The 20,543-nt window shown below is 37.2% G+C and overlaps 1 protein-coding gene across 1 annotated transcript; it reads left to right on the forward strand.

Annotated features, from left to right (window-relative positions):
• Positions 1-497: 497 nt before the first annotated feature.
• Positions 498-2,269, forward strand: LOC5572211 (basic helix-loop-helix neural transcription factor TAP). The gene has a single exon (XM_001653829.2). The coding sequence runs from the start codon at positions 615-617 to the stop codon at positions 1,737-1,739; it is 1,125 nt and encodes a 374-aa protein (XP_001653879.2). The 5' UTR covers positions 498-614; the 3' UTR covers positions 1,740-2,269.
• The last annotated feature ends 18,274 nt before the right edge of the window (positions 2,270-20,543 follow it).

Here is a 20,543-nt window from a genome sequence, read left to right on the forward strand (position 1 = left end):
AGTCTTCACGAGGTTTTCAAAATAAGTCAAGATTTTATAGCACAGTTTGGTGTGTAAATGTCATAGGCTTGCTATTTTCTTCTGCTCGGGCGGCAGCCGTGATTAGCATTCAAGAGCGTACCGAGGCATCATAACGAAATTCTGCTCACCGCCCAATTGGTCGAAATTAGATTGCGCTTCCGAAGAAAAACAAACGCGTTTCTTTTGGCTTGTGCACTTTATCCACGGCGTTGTTGGATGCGAGAGTCGTTTGCAATGCAAGTTAGGAATGAAGAGGGAGTGCGACCCTTGTTTGCACTCGACCCATTTGGGTGAATGAGCTGGAAAGGGATGAAATAGGGTGGAAAATAGGGAGAGAGTAAGAGAAGGGATGCATTGTAAAAGAGAGTGTAAATCAGCGAACAGGAATCCTCCAGGGAGTCCTGACGGAAGATCCTTTGTATATTACACAGAGTGAGCGTTGAGCAGAAGTTAGTTGGCGTTTGATAGCGGCAGAGATTAGATCGTGAATTCATTCTATGAGTATCGTAGTGGGTAAAAAACTTATGGATTATGGATAATTAGCAGTGACTTAGAAATCAATTTGTGAGTGAATAGAGATTGAAGTTCTCATAATGTCGTCCTACTGTGGATTCGATGATACATCATTTGACGACTTTGCGGATTACACATCTGAAGATAGTGGATTTGAAAAGAGTTTGGAATCTAACGGTGACCATTCGTTCAGTTTTGCTTCAAAAAAGCTTGACTTTGAAGCTGAAGCACCATGTGTTCAACCGCAGGTCCCACGAAAACGTGGACGAAAGTCATTGAAGGAAAAAAGCTTAGAACAAATGTCCGCGGATTTCCATCCCAGTTTAGGAGTTCAAACCTCGACGCCAACTAAACCAACAACTGCCGCCAATGGAGAACAGAAACCTAAACGAAAGTATGCCATGGGGAAAAGTCGAATAACAAGGAACCGAAGTCCTACTCAAGTCGTTAAGATCAAACGATTCCGTCGGTTAAAAGCGAACGATCGGGAGCGAAATCGGATGCACACCTTAAACGAAGCTCTGGAGAGGCTTAGGCTCACACTTCCAACCTTTCCCGAGGATACCAAACTGACCAAGATAGAGACACTGCGATTTGCATACAATTATATATTTTCACTAGTTCAGGTCCTTGAACTGGATGAAGAAGTTCATCTTGATTTGGAAAAACTTCAGAGTTTAACATTGAGTGGCGAAAGAATTAACAAGGAACTTTTTGATGCCATGTTCATAAATCCTTCACCACACTTCATGGAGTCTGGATTTGGCTGTAGCGATTTTTACAACAGCATGCACCAGTATGGCATAACTATGAGTAATCCTCAGAGCTACGAACACCCTAGCTTCTCAAAACAAAACTATCAAATGTTCCGAGGTGCCTTCGATGCGGCCTACAATAGTCATAAGCAACCTTACCTCAATCAAACATATCCTCCATCGACACCGGCTTATCAGCAACATCAATCCATGCTGAATTCAGGATGCTACCAGCAGTCAACGATCAATCCAGCGGAAATGTGCGGTCCTTCGTACCAAATGACACCGCATCCCGTACATCAATCACCACAACAGCAAGGAATGCACTACGGAAGCAGTTTCTACAGTCAAACTCCACCCTGGACCGAAACATCAGGCTTCAACGAACCGACGGGATTACACACAGAAATCAGCAGGAAACCTGGAGAAATTTATCCAGTTTCGTTGTAGTATAAACTGTTGAGCTTTGAGATTCGTTTGTATGTTAGGACACGAAAGTTAACAAGTTTTAAGTGCATCATGTAAACTCTGGTGATAAATAATCAAGTAGGTGAACTAGTGAATATATAAGTTAGTAAAATAGTGGAATGAAGGATGTACAAATCTAACATGCTTTGCAGGTTCTACTGATTCGGGTAGAAAATGCAAAACGTAACGATTTGTTGTGAAAACGTTGATTTTAAGCGGATATTTACATATTTTAAATGGACGATAAAATGTGATTTGACAGTGCTAAAGGAAAATAATATTGTGCATTTACTTCGATTCTAGTATACTTGGACGTACTGTTATGGACAATTGGATGGCACTAGAGTAGCTCCCGCATTAGGATTTCCCAGGAAAAAGATCGATGTACAAAGAGATCGCTTATGCCAGAAAAAAAAGATAGCTCAATTGGTTTGTTTAGTGACTAGTTTGCTCAAAAAAGCATATTTTTAGGCATTCCATAATTTTACAATGTTTCAACATCTTAAGTTTAGTATCAGAAATGATCAAAACATATTTCATTCTATTGGCTCATTGATATTTCAATATAATCATCACCCGTCTCGTAGTAAAATCTACCGATGGATGATTCAAAAGTTATTTCCATACTAATTTCAAACGTACATTTAAATAAATGTTGAAGTGTTACAAACATTTTTCAAATGTTTGTATTGATTTTTTAGTGTAAAGCTACCCAATTAAAGCATTCACAAATTTACAAAAATATCATTGAAAGGTTTTACCAAACCGTTTTATGGAAACTGTTCAAGTTGAAAAAAATTGTCATAACTTTCGTTTGGGGCTGTCGTAGCCTATGTTTTTTGAATACCGTCGATGGGGGTGACAATGGGTCTAGGGAGTGAGATTGGGTCAAAACGGAAAAATATGTTTTGTGAAATATTTCAGCTAATAACGCTGATATTACTAAAATTAATAATCCATATGTAAGGGAACATATTATTACACATAATTCATAACAATATACATTTTTGGAAATAGTAGTTTTTGTGTACTACATCAATAAACTTGCATGTTGAAACTAGATAAAATTTACAACATTAAATTTCTCCTGTACAAAGTATAACGCATGTACTCTAGCCTCTATCGTTGTATTAGTAGAATGTAGAAAGTCTTTTCATTACACATCACAGGTATTTTCCGGAATCTGTTTGATTTTACCATGAAAAATCATTTTTTTCTGTACGATGTCTAAAACATTGAAAATGGGGTGAGATTGGGTCAAGCAAGAACGATAGTAAATGAAATTCCAAGTCCGCTTTTTTGACATTTTACGGTGCCGGGTGTTCTCTTTTTTCATTAAGATGTGTTTATTCTTTCTAAATACAGCATCTCTGAAACATCAAACAAGTCTACTTGAGTATTCCGTGCATTGAATAACAATACAACGTATTTTGACAACTTCTCAAACCAGCAACTGTGTTTCGTGCGCAGCATCATCGTAAATTTTTATCAAAAGGGTTTATTTTTCTTAAATTGATTATTTATCAGTGTTTTCATATTATAGAAATATCTCACGGAAGTACAAATGAGTTGGATCGCTAAAATACTGGGATTATGACGTCATCTTCTGCCTGAAATTTATTGATCGTGGAATGTCGCACCGAAATTCAACTATTTGCGAAGGTTTAAAATAATCACTGTTTCAGTACACCTTTGGGGAAACTGAATGGGCTTTATAGCAATGGGGATGAGACTTTGAAGACAATTTGAGGGAAAAACCAAGAAAATTTATGTAAACTTGACGAAAAATGTTGGTTTTTACATATTTTTTCTCATAGCTCTTCAATTTTCAGTATAATCTTTCTTTCAAGTGGGTTTATCATACTTGTGATACATCTTAGATATCTTTTTGTCTTGTTTGCATCGTTTTTTGGCAAGATTTTCCAGCTGTGAATGGTTTTGAAATCATATTCTCAAAAACAAGTTATTTCAATTACAGTGACCCAATGTCACCCCCTCTATGGGGTGAGATTGGGTCATTTTTCATTCACTTATGGTGCCGCTGTGAATAAATATTTGTCTTTAATTTTTTGAACAGTTTTTAATGTACCATCAAAGTACGTACACACCCAATTTGTAGTTTATTGAAGTTAAATTGCGATAGTTATTCAAAAAATAAATCGCACATATCCCTTTTTGACCCATTGTCACCCTCAACGACGGTATTTGAAATAATTATTACTGAACATTTTAACGGCACTAGAAACAATATTCAAATTGGTTGTCTACAGATCATTTTGAAACCTATAAGACACATATTTCCAGGTAATTTTGATAACTATGCATGCTAAAATATATTTTCACATTTTATCCCAAAATCAGAAATCACTATCTAACATCAGAGCATTTATAACGAACTTTTTTGTTCAGAAAAATGGAAAATAAAAATGCTATTATTAAACATATCATTCATTCTGGGATTGATCGCCATAACATTCGATTTTTTCTAGGAAACTCTATTATCAGAAACACTCAGTTGTCAAATCATCAAAAACTTAAATTAAAAATATTACAAAATTAAATTGAAAGTAATTTTCAGAATTTCCATTTAAATATTTTTGCCCTTTTATAATTACAAGTCGTTTAACCATAAAGTCATAGAAATAATATATTCACATAATCATAAAGAAAAATCAAGACTTATTGAAGATATTCAGTAATTAATTTGAACATAGGATGAGTTCTGTCTCGCTCCCTCCAAAAGTTAACAACAAAAATCGACGTAAATGCACAGTCTTAAGATGAAACAGCTTGGAATCCAACAAAGAACGGTGATCTTCTTGTTTCAGTTTTTCAAACATGCGAAAAACTTAAACTGAGATCCATTTCGTTGTTTGTATTAGCATCGTTGAGCACTTGAGTAGTGCACAACTATGCCATTGTGCCATATTTGGATTCCATGGTTTTTCACCTTAGCTTTATTTGGAGAGAATGTGCTAACGCGCCTGCATTTTCATTAAGAATGATAGAAGCATGCAAATTCAAAATTTTCCAAGCACTTTTGCAATTTTTCAAACAAATCTGCTTGAAAAATTTGATATGTTTGTGCCTCATATTAGTAATAAAAAATTCAATGGTCTGATAAAAAATACTAGTCATACTAGAAAATTGTAAAGTAACATGGTATTATCAAATTGATCATTTTTATTAGAAAAATTGCTTGATTTGATGATATTATGGGGAGATATCTGCAATCATTAATTGCAACACTCTTCTGAGACAATCTCTTATGCCTTTTTCTCACCGAAAAGTACACGATCTATATCTATGCTCAGAAGTTTATATTTTGTACCATTTTCAAAGAATAAATACAACTCCAATTAAAAGACATTAACAATCAAGATTATTTCCACCCGAAACCTCCCTACAATTGAACAATGCTGACCGACCTTCCAAAACATCCATGCTAATCGCAATCCGTTCCGCTATGATTAGTTCTGTCCAATCATCGAAGCGCTACCGAAGAATGCAGTGAATCCATTCGCCCCAGAGGCAAACCAGTGAGCAAATGTTTAGAGAAATAAACAAACGAAACTACAGTCTTTCAACTTTTAAAATCCATCAGAGCACCGCTGTTCAAGGACGTCAGAACAAGCGTAATCAGCGAATCAAAAATTCATTGGATTTTATCTGTTTACACACTACATTGAAGAGCAACATTTCTAGCCAAAAAAAGACCGTTTCAATTCAATACGTTAGGCAGAGGGGACTAAACAGTGTTGCCAGAATAATTTGCAGCTTTACAGAATTGTAACACAATTAGTCATTTTCAAGAACGTTAAATAGATTCGGTACATTGTATCCCATTACATTTTTTCAGCCAAGATCTGGCATCACTGCAACATTACCAGCCGTACTTTGTCCCTTTGAAATACCCTGTGCTTCCTCCACTCCCAACGTCATGCGCATGTTGAACCTTAACTACACGTCACAACAACAATGTACCATTCAACCGACAAGCAAACGGACCCCGCTACTCTGTCCACTGCACTATTCCAATTCATCACAATTAAAGGAGCAAACAAACAGGACCCTATGCTAGGCACTGATGCAGTCACTATCGGAAGCAACTCAGACGAATCATACTGGGGCAGAATCGAAAAAAAACGCGGTAAAAACCTATAGCTCCTTGGATGGGCGAAATGGACAACTGGTGTCTTCTCTTTCAGTTTGATGGCTCAGACCTTTTGATCCATAAAGATATGGTGTATTCAGCATAACTGGTTTCAGAAATAAATGAGATATTTTGAAATTATTCAATTCGCATAAATGGCCCTAATGTCATTTCTGTCAACTGACAAGTTAACTACAGTTGACTAATGAACAAATTTTAATTAATACTATATTGAAAATCACTCCGTTACTAGTAACAAACTAATGAACAAACATACCGTGTTGTCTAACTATTTCAAATCAATAAAATCCAGTCTGGCTTGGGCTACAATTCCGATGTCCCCCCGAAACTACCTCATTGTATTGCTTCAGGGGGCTGGGGGCTTGTTGATGCATCTACGCCTCTACTTGCAGCCAAAACTTTGTATCTTCAACGTCACTTACATGTTGGGGCCGGCCACATGCCTGGGCCATGTGAGACTTTTTACGATGGATGCTAAGTAGTGTGTTCGTTGGTTCGTTGGAAAAGTTGGTCTTGCGATTCCGGTTGCAGGGTGACTTACGGTTCGCAACGTCCCAACGACTCAAAGCCGGCGGTTCGTCGAGATCGATACTACTCGGCGTAGTTCCTGACGGTAAAGCTGGCCTACTTCGATGGAAAGTTCCACGACCGAGGAATATCTCCCGAAACCGGTAACGTTAACGTTGTTCTTTTTCCGTTGTTGACCGGTAGAGTGCCGAAATCGGTCCAGCGATTCTGGTTGGAGGATGACTTCACCGGGGCAGATGCCAAGGTCGGTCCTGCGATTCCGATGGAAGGAAGCTTCCGGTTCACAGCTGCGCCGACGATCATTTGTCGGTGCCACTACGCGATCTTCTCAGCTAGTCCCCGACGGTGGACTTATCCTACTCCGAAGCTGACCGGGCAGATGCCGAGGTCGACCTTGTGATTCCGATGGAAGGAAACTTCTGGTTCCCAGGAGCCCCAACGAGTACTTGTCAGTGCTGTTTCTCCATCTACTTTGTGAGTCCCCGGCATCAGATCTAGCCAACTCCGACTAGATAGTGGTCGGCCAAGTGCCAGGGTCGGTTCTGCAGTTCCAGTTGGAGGGTGACTACCGGTTTGCAGGCGTCTCCACGAGTTATTATCGACGCTACGTTAGACACTAAAAAAATGAGCATGAGCATGATTGACCGCCCGCAGTTGGTACTCCGTTATTGCAAGAACAGCTGTACTTACACAAGGAACCAACAGACACTACTCGGTATCAGTAGCATCCTCAATGTGTAAGTACTGGTGCTCTCATTATTATAATAAACAATACCGACGCCGGCTGGACACAATGGATCCGGATTCCGTCGCTCGCCCACAAGGAGCATGTAACAGACTCAACGGATCCAACACTACTGGCGCGTTTGTTTCTTTTTTTTTTCACCGGCATACTTCGTGTTTTCTTCCACGCAGCGCAAACTGGACACAATGGATCCGGATTCCGTCGCTCGCATGCAACAGATTCAACGGATCCAACACTACTGACGCGTTTGTTTTTTTTTTTAACGGCACACTTCGTTTTTTCTTCCGCAAACGCAAACCGGACACAGTGGATCCGGATTCCGTAGCTCACCCACAAGGAGCATGCAACAGATTCAACGGATCAAACACTACTCGCTACGTTACACACTAAAAAAATCTTAGATTTACACGTTACGTAAATCTAACTTTAATCATGCAAAGCCATTTCTCATATATTATTCAATGACAAAACCTACAAGCACATCCATTATATCCAACATTGCTAGCAAAATCCTTAATATTGAACACGAAACGTCCTCTTTTAAAGAATGTTGCATGCAAAACGGCTCGGTTTACACGATTTTCACGCTGAAAATTCAATCATAATTAATGCACATCAAATGACAAGCCGTCGATTCATCCATGTGCATTATATATGACAGATTATTCAGCGTAAAATTCTTGTTTGCAATTTCATTTTTAGATTCAAGAAAGCATTCAATATTGGCGAATGGTGGATATAAGATCATGAAATGTTTCAATTTCACTCAAGATTGCAAGCATTTTCGAATGCAATGAGATAGTTTACATTATTTATCGTTAAATATTCGCTTATAATTCGTTTTACAAGATTATCATAAAAGTTTAAGTGTCACGTAAATTTAAGATTTTTTTTTTGTTGTGTACGCTCGTTCTACTCGGTCTAGTCCGGTCGGTGAAGAATCTAGCCTACTCCGATCGCACCCTTTAAATTCTCTCTTCAACAAGGCTGACTTGTCGAGCCATGGTCCATGCTGCTCTCTGCGTCTCGTTTTGCTGATTTGCTCGCCAGTTGCAACCAGGCTAGATAATACTCCTTAACTTCATCGGAGTTCGGGGACAGCGTGCTTTGCCTCTTTGCGAGGGAGCGAAAAAATGCTAAGCAGAGAGGCAACGAAATATAAGCGAGGAAGATGCAGCACAAAACACAACAGAGTAAAATTCTATCAAAACAGAGTTTAAAAATCTTAAATTTACATGGCACGTAAACTTCTATGATAATCATGTTAAACGAGTTATAACTGAATGTTCAACGATGTATAATTTAAACTGTTCCATTGCATTCGAAAATGCTTGCAATCTTGAGTGAAACAGAAACATTCCATGATCATACATCCAACATTCGCTAATATTGCATGCTTTCTCGTATCTTGAAAGTGAAATTGCAAACAAAAACGTAAGGTTTACGCAATTCTACGCTGAATATTCTACCAAAAATAATACACATGGATGGAACACATCCATTTATGAAATGCAAATTTTATATGAAAACAACTTTCCCAATGACAAATGAGTTTATGTGATTAAATGAAAAAAGGAAGTTTATGTGATTTTTACCCTACTTGACCCAGAGATGTTCTGGAATAACTTTGTCCACAATACTCCGGAGCTGCACACCAAAAAAATCTTAGATTTACACGTAACGTTATTTTAGTTTCAATTATGCAAAGCCATCTTGTAACCTTCGAAGAAGCTTCCACCAAAAAAAACAGCTCTTTAGTGTGATTTGTATTTAAAAAAAGATTACACAGCGTAACAAAAATGACATGTTTGCGTGTCTCAAGAACCAAATTATGTGTCTCTAGGAGATTTGGGGCTGCTGAATCTGATGCCGTTCTCAGAAATATTCCAGCACGTCACAATTTTTAGCTACAGGTCGCCAAAGTTGTACAAAACAATGCTTTTATTAATGTTTACATAAAATTTAAAGTACAATTCATCATACTTTTTTGTAATCTAATCCACCAAACATGCAAAATAGAACTTGAACTTTCATTTCAGACATAATTTGATTGAAATTGCGCGATTAAATTTCGATTAAACCGATTTTTTCAACATGCTTGCAGTCTCCATACAAAATTCTTCGTTTCTTCTATATGGCAAAATACAACAGTTCTCTAAACCATCAAAAATAACTTTTCCGTATCGAAAATAAGACAAACTTTGATGATAAGTATTGTTATACACATAAAGTTTGAATTCAGTGGCAAATTAAGACAATATATTACCTTACAAGCTGGGAAACTTGCATGCAAGTTGGCTGAAATAGTCATTTTTTGCATTTTCAACAGTCAATATCTCAAAAACTGGACGTGCTATGATATTTCTGAAAACGGTAATGGATTCATCAACCCTTAATTAAGTGAATAGCGGTATTTTGGTGCTGGAGACAAAAACGTGTTCCGCAGTGTTATATTTGTCAGTAAATGTAAATTATCATGCAAAAGGGATTATTAGCATTGTTAAATTACATCACGACTACCAATTTAAAATTTAGAACCACATTATTGCAAAATAATCATACCCAAAATCAGATAGGGCATTCGAAATTAGGTAGCGTTAGCAAAGCTCGCGTTCTCGGCTCATCTAACCAACACAAACACCTGACTGCTCGAATAAAGAGGGGCGAAATATTTCAAAATTCAAATATATCATGTGTACCGTAATCCGGGGTAACATTGATCATTTTTCTGAATGTTTCTTCAATATTTCGTTTGAAAATGCAAATTTGGCTGATTTTATATTTTTAAAACAAGTACTGCTCGAGACTATATACTGTATTTTGTTTATTGAGAGATATGAGCATGTTAAAAAAAATGTTTTAGGTGATTTTTTGATTTTGTTGATATGGGGTAACATTGATCACTTATATAAACAACGTTCGGTAATACTGAAAATGTCGTTACTTACTTAAATCATGGCCCCTGAAGCCGATTTGAAGGCCAAAAGCTTACAATTCATTTACTTTTTGAGTTATTTTAAATCAAAAACACCTCGAACCACGAAATACGCCTAAAGGTAGGCAATTTCCTAAAGGAATTTTACATTCTCAACAGTAATTTGGTAATGTTGCCTAATTGAGCATACTTATAAAAGTTTTGACAACGGAATCGTTTTCGGTGATGTCATTTTTAGTAAGAACCACATTTTGCTTGCTTATATCGTTTGCAGAACTTATGTGAGACATGAATCTTCGGAAGTGTCATCCTTAACAATTAAAATCATTATTTCGAAAAGTTGACAGATTTACGCATAAGGTAAATGCAATTTTCACAAAAATATTAACTTTTAATAGCTCATGAATATAAGAAAGAAAAACACCATTCATGATATGGATATGTTTCATCAATAAATGATAATACGAACTTTTGATAAGGTGAGTCATTCCGATCAATGTTACCCCGCTGATCAATGATACCCCGGATTACGGTACGTGGAACCTATGTATGGCGTGCGGATCATTCAATGAGGGGGGAAATCTACCTAAAGGAGATAAAAACCCATTCCACCCACCGTGAGGTCTCTTATTCCTGGGAAGTAGTAGAAGCATTCGGAGTGTTAATCGCCAAGTTATTCGCAAGATATATTATCCACCAAGAGATAAAGTTTGTTACCCGTTGCAATATCGGTTCGCTAACCGTCAAAGAGTTTTAATCTCGCGACTGAGTGACGTGGTATAGAACATTCCAACCGTGTCAAGTGCAGTGTGTTCCCGCGTCAATTTCGGAATTAACGACACGTGTTGAAGAGTGCTAGTGATAGACCGCCTACAAGGCACTAGGCCTTCCCACAGTTTCCAACGTGCCGTACGTTAACATACGGCCATCTCAAGCGCTCTAGACACCCACCAAAGCTGCTAGCCAGCAGCACGTGATCTTTGCTACCTCGGCCAACCGGCAAGGTCCCACCAAACCCCTGAAGTAATCCGGGGTGCGTTGGGCATCCCCAGCAGCCCAGCAAGTTATCGAGCATCGTCGAGAACCGTGAGTCAAAGTTGTGCAATGGTTGAAATAAAAAGCTAGGTCAGATAACTAAATTTTGCTTGTGTCGCGCATTTCCTTTTGCATGCACTAAAGAAGTCGGTTGGAGGTGAAACAGATTTGATTAGTCCGAGTGGTCTAAAGGTGAGTTTTCTCTAGTGTGAATTGTCGGCCCTGAGATCGAAGAGATGAGCTGGCCCAGGGCGTGCGGACGTCCATGCCACAGATGCGTGGGCGTCATTGGTAGTTACAATCTCTCATGTATTATTCAATGATAAAACCTATAAACACATCTATTATATCCAACATTCCCTAGTAACAATTCAATTGCAATCTAGCATTCGTGTGGATTTATTAATGTTTTATGACAGTTACGTGAATGCTATAATAGTTAAAGGCGACAACAGTGCCAAAAGATGATACTTTGTAATTCGACTCATGGCTGTTTTTAAAACCTTTAAGAGGCAAAATATAAAGTCAACATTTTGTGGCTACAAAACCAGCTTTTTTGCAGCATACAATACCTTATTTAAAATACTTGCCGTGGCCGAACGACTCCTATTTGTTACGGCTATGATAAAAGACTCATATAATACACCTTGTTGTCATGAAAGCTGCTTTTAAACTACATGATTTTCGCTTGGTATATGCTAACTTACCTTATTTATACCTCTTAAATCAGTATTTGGGCTCCTAAGATGCGAAAACATTGCAAATTTTTTACTCGCCGCACCAATACAATATCACTAAAATTGCTTTATTACTGAACAGCACTCATTTTTAATATGAAAATGTAAAACTAATTTTTGTTTTTATAGTTTTTGCGTCTACACTTCAAAACAGCACCCTCAATCTGTCAAACTTTGTTGAATGCTGCTTAGTTGTCATAAAAGGCGGAAAAAAGCTGAATCATCTTCGATCAGCATTCATTAAGGCAATTTTACATCCACAAATGCCGAATCATAGCAGTGTGCCCTTATTTGTGTATTCATGATAACAAAACAGCATTTGTCGATTACACTCTACCTATTATAGTTCCGCCATACTAATTTCTCTCCGGTTGCTACAATTTCACTTTTTTCGAATCATATTATTTCCATGAATTCGCTCATAGGATGCAGCGGAATGATGATTAAACTGAATAAATATTATTTAAAGCACTATTACCGTGCAGTCAAACCCTAACATGTTGAATATGTTTTATTCTTCACCTGGTGATTTATTTTAGCAAATGCTTAATAACTAAATATACATCACTTACAGAGGGGGCACACCTAATTTTAATTCTTTTTCGTCAAATTTCACAGTAAATCTAACTCGGCATTTAAGATTTGAGCACTATATAGTAATAAATCACTTCACTTATTATTACAAGCACTACTATATTAATTATCATAGACGTGTTTTAAATCTTATTTTGCTTTGTTTACTTTGGAGTAAATCCAGCAAGATCGACGTTATGATAAAATCATTTTCGAAATGAAGCGACATTCAACTAGAACAGGTGGTCTCAAAATAGCTACCATTAATGCCATTTTGCTTTATTAGTGTGGCATAAATATACACTTCATAGCTTCTTTCAGAGTGGGCCAACTGGTCACGTTCTTATCTACAAGAGGTTTTGGGGGATGCGATGAAGGCAACAGTGCCTTGACCGTGGTTTTATGAGCGTTTGTTTATAGCACCCTGGAAGTAATTCGTAAAACTAAAATTGTTACTAAGGTTGTCACCAAATTCCTTAATATTGAACGCAAAACATCTTTTTTCAAAGAATGTTGCTTGCAAAACAACTCGGTTTACATGATTTTTTCCGCTGAAAATTCAATCATATATAATGCACATGGAATGACAAGCCGTCGATCCATCCATGTGCATTATTTTTGACAGAATATTCAGCGTAGAATTGCGTAAACCATGCGTTCTTGTTTTCAATTTCACTTTCAAGATGCAAGTAAGCATGCAGTATTAGTGAATGTTGGATGTAAGATCATGAAATGTTTCAGTTTCACTCAAGATTGCAAGCATTTTCGAATGCAATGATACAGTTTACATTATACATCGTTGAACATTCAGTTATAACTCGTTTAACATGATTATCATAGAAGTTTACGTGCCATGTAAATTTAAGATTTGTTTTGCTGTGTATACCTTCCTATCACTTATGAAACTACAACTAATAGTGAAGCAATACTCAAAATTTCATTGAAAATATGTTGTTATGCCCAAATACGAGCAATTTGAATTTTGTTTGTCAGCCCTGTAGCCTACGGGTTAATATATTTTGGATTTTTTCACTAAAGTTTTTAGGTGCTCTTCATAGAATATAGGTAAGATAACGGTTATAATTCCGAATTCTGTATCTTCATGGTTGTCAAGGAAAGGATTCAAAAGATACACAATCTGGATTCACTTTGGTAAATGATGCGATTCGCGTAACCTCATTGAAAAAAGTCATACCATTGTCGCAATAAAGACGTGTTCTTATATTTTACTCATTTAAAATAAAAGCATGAAACGAGCTCACCAATTGATAATCCATCGTCGACAGGCCAGTTGCTAATCATTTACAAATTTTTCACCAACACTCGAACATACACGGACAAAATAATCAATCATAATAAATAACAAAGTCATTGTCCGGCAAAAAGCACGCTACCGCAAAAATGGATACTCACTGCCCTGCCCAGCTAATCGAACGAAATCCGAAAAGAAAAAAAAACACTGCGATAGCGCGCGAAAACGAACACATCAGCTTGGGTCTTCGTAAAACGCTGCCTGTACTGCAAGGCAAATCCTCCAAAAATGGCAACACCAGGTCCCAACGCATCACCTTTTTATCGTTTTCAAGGCGGCATACGATAGTAGGTCGACCGCGTAGAACTACGGAAAATCATAGATGAGAAAAGCGTTCCCGGAAAGCTCACAAGTTTATAAGAGCAACAATGGAATGGGAAGCAAAGTTGTGTGAAGATTTCAGGCGAACATTCCAATGGTGGTGAAGGATGAACCACAAGCTCGCCCAACACATCGAGGATGCCATACCGACGGGGGAATGACGTCAAATGTTTGTTATCATAATTCGATCTTTAAAACTAATGGATAACATGATGAGTTATCAATAAGGGAAATTGGCTGGATAACAAAACTTGTTATCAATGTGTTTTAAATGATAACACAATGAGATATTTATATGATATCTTTGGTATAAACTTTTGTTATCACGTTTGTTCTATTGCCTGCTTATTCAACAAAAATAAAAACAAACTATGTTATCAAATGCTTGTTATCGGATAACAGAACTTGTTATCTTTTTGTAACCCAACTTTGCTCGGGTACCTTTTCGTGGTGCGTTATGGGGTAAAGATCTACCAGTGAATCCTAGTCCTGACTGGGTCAAACGAAGAGAACAGGATATTATAGTAATCAAAGGAACATTTTATTAGTCCTTGTTACAATTTTAAAACTTGTTGAAAGTGACAAGTCTCGGTTTCCAGGTTGCCAAGAATGATCTTGAGACAAGGAAAAAAAGGAGTTGAATACAAAAATTTGTTTTCTAATCTTTTATTTATTTAGTTCTATATCGGTGTAATTTCTTGGCTTTATCAAGGGATCCGATTTTGATTGATAAAGAGATACGCATGTGGAGAGTGTATCCACCACATCCTTCAAAGGGTATAAATAGCGGAACCTTTCAATTGAAGTCCTTCCCTACGATCAAGTTAGGAATTACAACAGTAAGAAAACCGAATACTTTATCACTTCTCAATAGTGATAATGTAACACGCCATGCACTAAACAAACACTCAGGTAAAAATACAATGAATATACATTATTTTCCCTTATGCTTATTAGCCATAAGAAATCAGTAAGTATTTCATTGTATCACCTTATGAATTTATCTGAATCATGCCATTTTGTTATCTTGCTCATTTCATAAAACAGCATTATAAAAATTGATATGAACAATTAAGAATTTCTTCTATCAGCAGTATAAACTGCATTATTTTTCATGACACTTATTATTCCATTATTCGTTTTTATAATTCGTGGATTATACATTTCATTCTGCATATTTACACAATTTTCAATACCTTCATTCATTTGATATGGGTAAATTGATTACCTGACGAGTAATAATCGAATTTCCACATTCTTTGTCATGTTGCTGCTCGATTCACAATAATACGCAGCAAAGTACTATTGCATATCGAGGTGACGCGGCGAAGAATGGAAATTCGATTTTTACAGTTAGTTCATTTTCTAACACAAAACGGACACAACTCGGACTTTTCGACGAACTACAATATCATGTTGGCGTAAATTCGACAATTATTCTCATTTCATTGGTTTCTATGAAAGTATGACACTGCATGTTTGAAAAAAGCAAGACAGATGGGGGAGGGGGGTCTAGAAATCTCGAAAAACGATATTTGAATTCGCCCCTGCAAATTTTCTCAAAAACAAACTTATGAGTTTCTCACACTAGCTATGTGAATCATAAGGTGGCCTAATGAATTTGAAACACGTTCATTAAGTATAACGTGCTTCGCAATTATGGTTTTCATCGAACTAATATGAAATCCATAATAGCCTTATGGAATATGGTATCATTAAGGAAACGGCAAATGACGGCAATTGAAATCTATAGGCGCGTAATGAAATTTGCATACGTTAATTATACTTATCTACTCTTTTAATTATGATTATCATTCAAATGGTATGAAATCCACATAGGTATAAGCCTTTTGAAATCGTATTTTATAGATTTTTCAATACTTCACAAGGGAAAGTTTATGAAATTCGTTAATTATTTTGCCTGAGTGTACGCTTCGGATTCAGTTGGTACAAGAAGGAATGGTGCGCAGCGTAATAGTTGATTCAGTGTTATCTGTTTAAATATTATCTGAAAAATTGAATGAACAAGCAAACTTAAATATCATGATTTTTAGAACAGTTTTAAAGGTATGGAAACTTGACGTCCTAGTCATTTAGAGGTTTTTTCCCCGTTTTTCCCATTCTGCCCCAGTGTGCAAATGGTGGCGCGCTGAACTAACAACGCACGCGCTTGCCAGGACACGGCGACGCGTACGGCAGGAAAATCTCAACGACCCTCGTTCAATTGCAACGCGTTATTACCGAGTCCCTGCCTTGTAGCACAGCTCCCTGTAGATCCGCATCAGTCGGTCTGATTATGCGAATAATCCGTCGGTTGACACCTCAGGGGTTCTCCCTATAGGAGGAAAATGAATGCCTACCAACTAGACTGCATTTATAGCAAAACGTGGAACAAAGGCAAAATTGAAAAGCCGCTCTATGTCGGGTCGATATTGTATTTCATGATGGACGGACAATCAGACACGATTTTGTTTTGCGGGGGAATGCTTTTCTGACATTAAAAAAACGAAAAGAGTTTCCGAAATAATTTTACAAGTTCTATATGTTTTAATTCTATTCAACTCAAAATTGATTGTTTTAAACTTTGCATGTATTTGGATGTATTTGTAGTCCTATGGTACAAACATAAGCCTGCTTTGAGATACAACGCTGGTATAACAAAGTTAGGATAATAATGGTATACTGGTCCCACAATCATGAATCAATAACGGCTTTGCGAAAATTCAAATATATATATTAGAGTGGTTCAAAAAATCGTTTTTGCTCCACACCGCTCATTCGATTCTACATCAAATTCTGAGTGTCCTCCCAAAATTTGAGCTCATTTGGATGAAAACTGAGACTGCACAAGCCCTTTAGAGTTTATATGGGAATTAGTATGAGAAAAGCAACCAATTCATTCGATCGGTCATAGTGTTTGCCCATGTACTCTAGGGGATTGGAACTATGTTGATACTGTGAGATGCAATAATCAGCTACAACTTTGCCGAAGACCGTTTTAAAATCGGCCGCCCCAGTAATTAGTTATTGATTTTTGAATGAGTTGTAAAACTTTGGCTATAATTATTGGGCTGTTCTGCAGGCATCACTGGATATATGCAGTAAAACATAGTAGCCATGATTTGTGCGTGCTATCTTTCACGCCAGGTGCAGCAATGTTGCCTGTTCAGAAGTTGAATGAGCACTGCTGAAGAATTTGTGACTGCTTATAAATCAATAACTAATTACTGAGGCGTCCGATTTGAAAACGGTCTTCGGCAAAGTTGTAGCTGATGAATGTTTCTCACAGTATCAATGAAGCTTTAATCTCCAAGAGCACATGGGCAAACACTATGTCCAATCGAATGAATTGGTTGCTTTTCTCATAGTAATTCCCATATAAACTTTAAAGGGCTTGTGCAGTCTCAGTTTTCATCCAAATGACCTCAAATTTTAGGAGAGCACTCAAAATTTGATCTAAAATCCAATGAGCGGTGTGGAGCAAAAACGATTTTTTGAACCACTCTTATATATATAGAAAGCAAAATAAACAACATTTTTCAATGCATTCATCCCTAAATGGTAAACTTGGGTGTGTACTTATAGTTCATGCACATTCTTCTTCATCTTGGTATTACGTCCACACTGGGACAGAACATGCTTCTCAGCTTATGAGCACTTCCACAGTTATTAACTGAGAGCTTTCTTTACCAAAGTTGCCTTTTTTGCATTCGTATATCAAATTATACGTATAACAAATTTTGAAACGAACCTGAAGTTGTCTATTATCTACAAGACACAAAAGTCAATTTGGACAAATTGAGATGTAAAACGTGACGAACTCTGGTTTCAGGTTGGCCGATTGCGCTGCAGAATTGTTACCCGTTCTGTGGCGTAGTTGGTTAACGCGCATAGCCTAGCGTATTGGAAGTCGTGGGATGGAAGCGCACTAGAATGATTCCATTGATAATAAATCTTCGAGCTGTTTAGTAGAATACCTATAAGTAGATGAAAAATCCGAATTTAGTACTATACCCTTTAATTCCACTAGAGTTTGTATCCTTTGACAGATACGCGTATTTCGACCTCAACTGTAAGGCCGTCTTCAGTGTCGTGTACTAGACTCGACTCGACTGAGGTCGAAATACGCGTATCTGTCAAAGGATACAAACTCTAGTGGAATTAAATGGTATAGTACTAAATTCGTTTTTTTTTTCATCTACTTATGATTCCATTATTTTTCACAATTTTACATCTCAATTTGTCCAAATTGACTTTTGGGTCTACGAACTGTTTTTTTTTTCAGATTGCTTTTTATAATCCATTGATTATTTGGTATTTATATTCAATTTCTGTTGGCTTTAGATATCCTTTGTATCTGAGAATCCATTTGTTAAAACTTATTGTATTCACTTAAAACTTATTGTATCTTTAACACTTATAACTACTACTGTTGACTTCTAGCTAGTGGTATTAAAAAGTACGTGCATTCAAAATACATTTCGTTAATTGGTTATAATTTATGAACGTTGATTAGAAATGAAACCGTTTCATATTACATAATCATATCAATGAATATCATCACGTGTCATCGATTGCCACGCATCATGATACTTCCACACAGATGTAAATTCTCACCATGACACGTGTCGACCATCTTCAGTTCCAGATCACCCGGAAGATATCTGCGGCTTCCATCTAGGACCCATTCGTAAAAATATCCTTCCGGCACAAAGTGCAAAAATGCGCACACTCCTCTGTCGATCGACTCCCACTTGAGGTTTTTGTTTGCGTTTTCTCTTTTTAATGGCCGCCACGCGACTTGGTAACGCCTCTTCGCCTCCGCAAGACATACTCAACAAGTTGTCGCTTTAGGGCACGTGTCCTACCGACATCTTGTTATTGTTTTCTCTTTTTAATAATAATCATCACCATGGGGCTGTGCTTTGTCGGAGCGGGTTGATTGGGAACTAATTATTTTATTGGCTACCAACGAGTGGCCACGTGGCGCTTAGAGTGTGGGATGAGAAGTGCACGGAAGAGAAAACACGTGACAAAACGGAAGCCACAAATGTTAGTTTATTTGAATTTTCTCTTTTTTCCGGTTCTCAAGCCACGGTCGGTTCTAATGCACCCTTGTTGAGTAAAGCTAGCGATAGGAGTGTAGGATCTGGTTTGAGGCGACAGGCGTATTGAATTGAGTTGTTAAAGACCGTGAAATTCATACTTAGCTACGGCTGGTTGTGTGTCTTGCGGTGGAAGTTTTTTTTTCAAAATGGGGAAAATGAATGCATGCATATGAGCGTATTTGCTTTCCAATTTATGATTACATTACCATGCGCAATAATTGGATTAGGGTTTCTTTTGGATAGAAGAAATTACGGTAATTGATAGCAAATACAGTGTTCGTTTTTATTACTGTTTTTTTTTGCAATTTCTCATCGTAATGAACCAATGCACGAGTTCACTAATTTGACGTTTTGGCGGCGCTGAATTCATTCGTTGCTATGCTCATGTAAATAACACGGCATCGCTCAAACGTCAAATTGTGAACTCGTGCATCGGTCCATAGGCTGTTTTTTATCACGCCAATCTGTAATGGAACGTCCTACTTTCCTGCAGTGAAGTATGCAGTGCGGAAATAGTCATTACGTAACTGAAACCAGTGCTGTAATGATTCATTACGCAACGCTTTCTCATTACGCAACTGTTTTGAGTTGCGTAATGGATCATAACACAACAATTTTTCAGAAATTGTAAAATAATGGCGAATGCATTCCGATATAGTTTCTGATACCTTCAAGTCTTCTACGAAATTGCAAAAATTGTTGTACGTAACTCGTTGCAGAACTCTATTTTTACAGCACTCGTCGTAATTATCCTACTCGGCAAGACTCGTAGATTAAATTGACGACCCGTGCTGTAAAAAATATCATTCTGCAACTTGTTCCATAAACAACTATTTTAATTCCTTTATTGGTATCATTGTAACATTAGCAGAATTTAGGCCAAGTGCAACACCTTAAGTAAATTGTTCTCTAACTTCCTCGAAAGCTTATCAAACCCAACAATATAACCTCATGATGTTAGTTGATCATCATTTCATATGCACTGTGCCATTTAAAATAAAAATAATTTCAGAAAGTATTGATTTTCGAGCTTCTCCAATATCATCCAGAAATCCAAAATAATCCAGTATTTTTCAGCCCTATGGTATATTTCACACATATCGGGCAAGAAGGCCGCTGAATAAACATCGCGAGTAGTTATACGTGTAATGATAATTTCATTTTTTTTTTCTTATTTCTATCACTTACAAAGCGAGTCTAATGTCAGCTATTACTGTTCTACACATCAGAACCCACTGGTGAATCGTATGGGTTTAATATTATGATTTCGTTGAGATTTCGTTTATCAAATAGGTGGCACACTTGCTTCAATAGGTTA

This window comes from Aedes aegypti, chromosome 2, assembly GCF_002204515.2.
Source record: "Aedes aegypti strain LVP_AGWG chromosome 2, AaegL5.0 Primary Assembly, whole genome shotgun sequence".
Lineage (NCBI taxonomy): Eukaryota > Metazoa > Arthropoda > Insecta > Diptera > Culicidae > Aedes > Aedes aegypti.

Coding starts and splice junctions, on each gene's coding strand:
- LOC5572211 (XM_001653829.2), top strand. CDS start 615: ATGTCGTCCTACTGTGGATTCGATGATACATCATTTGACGACTTTGCG.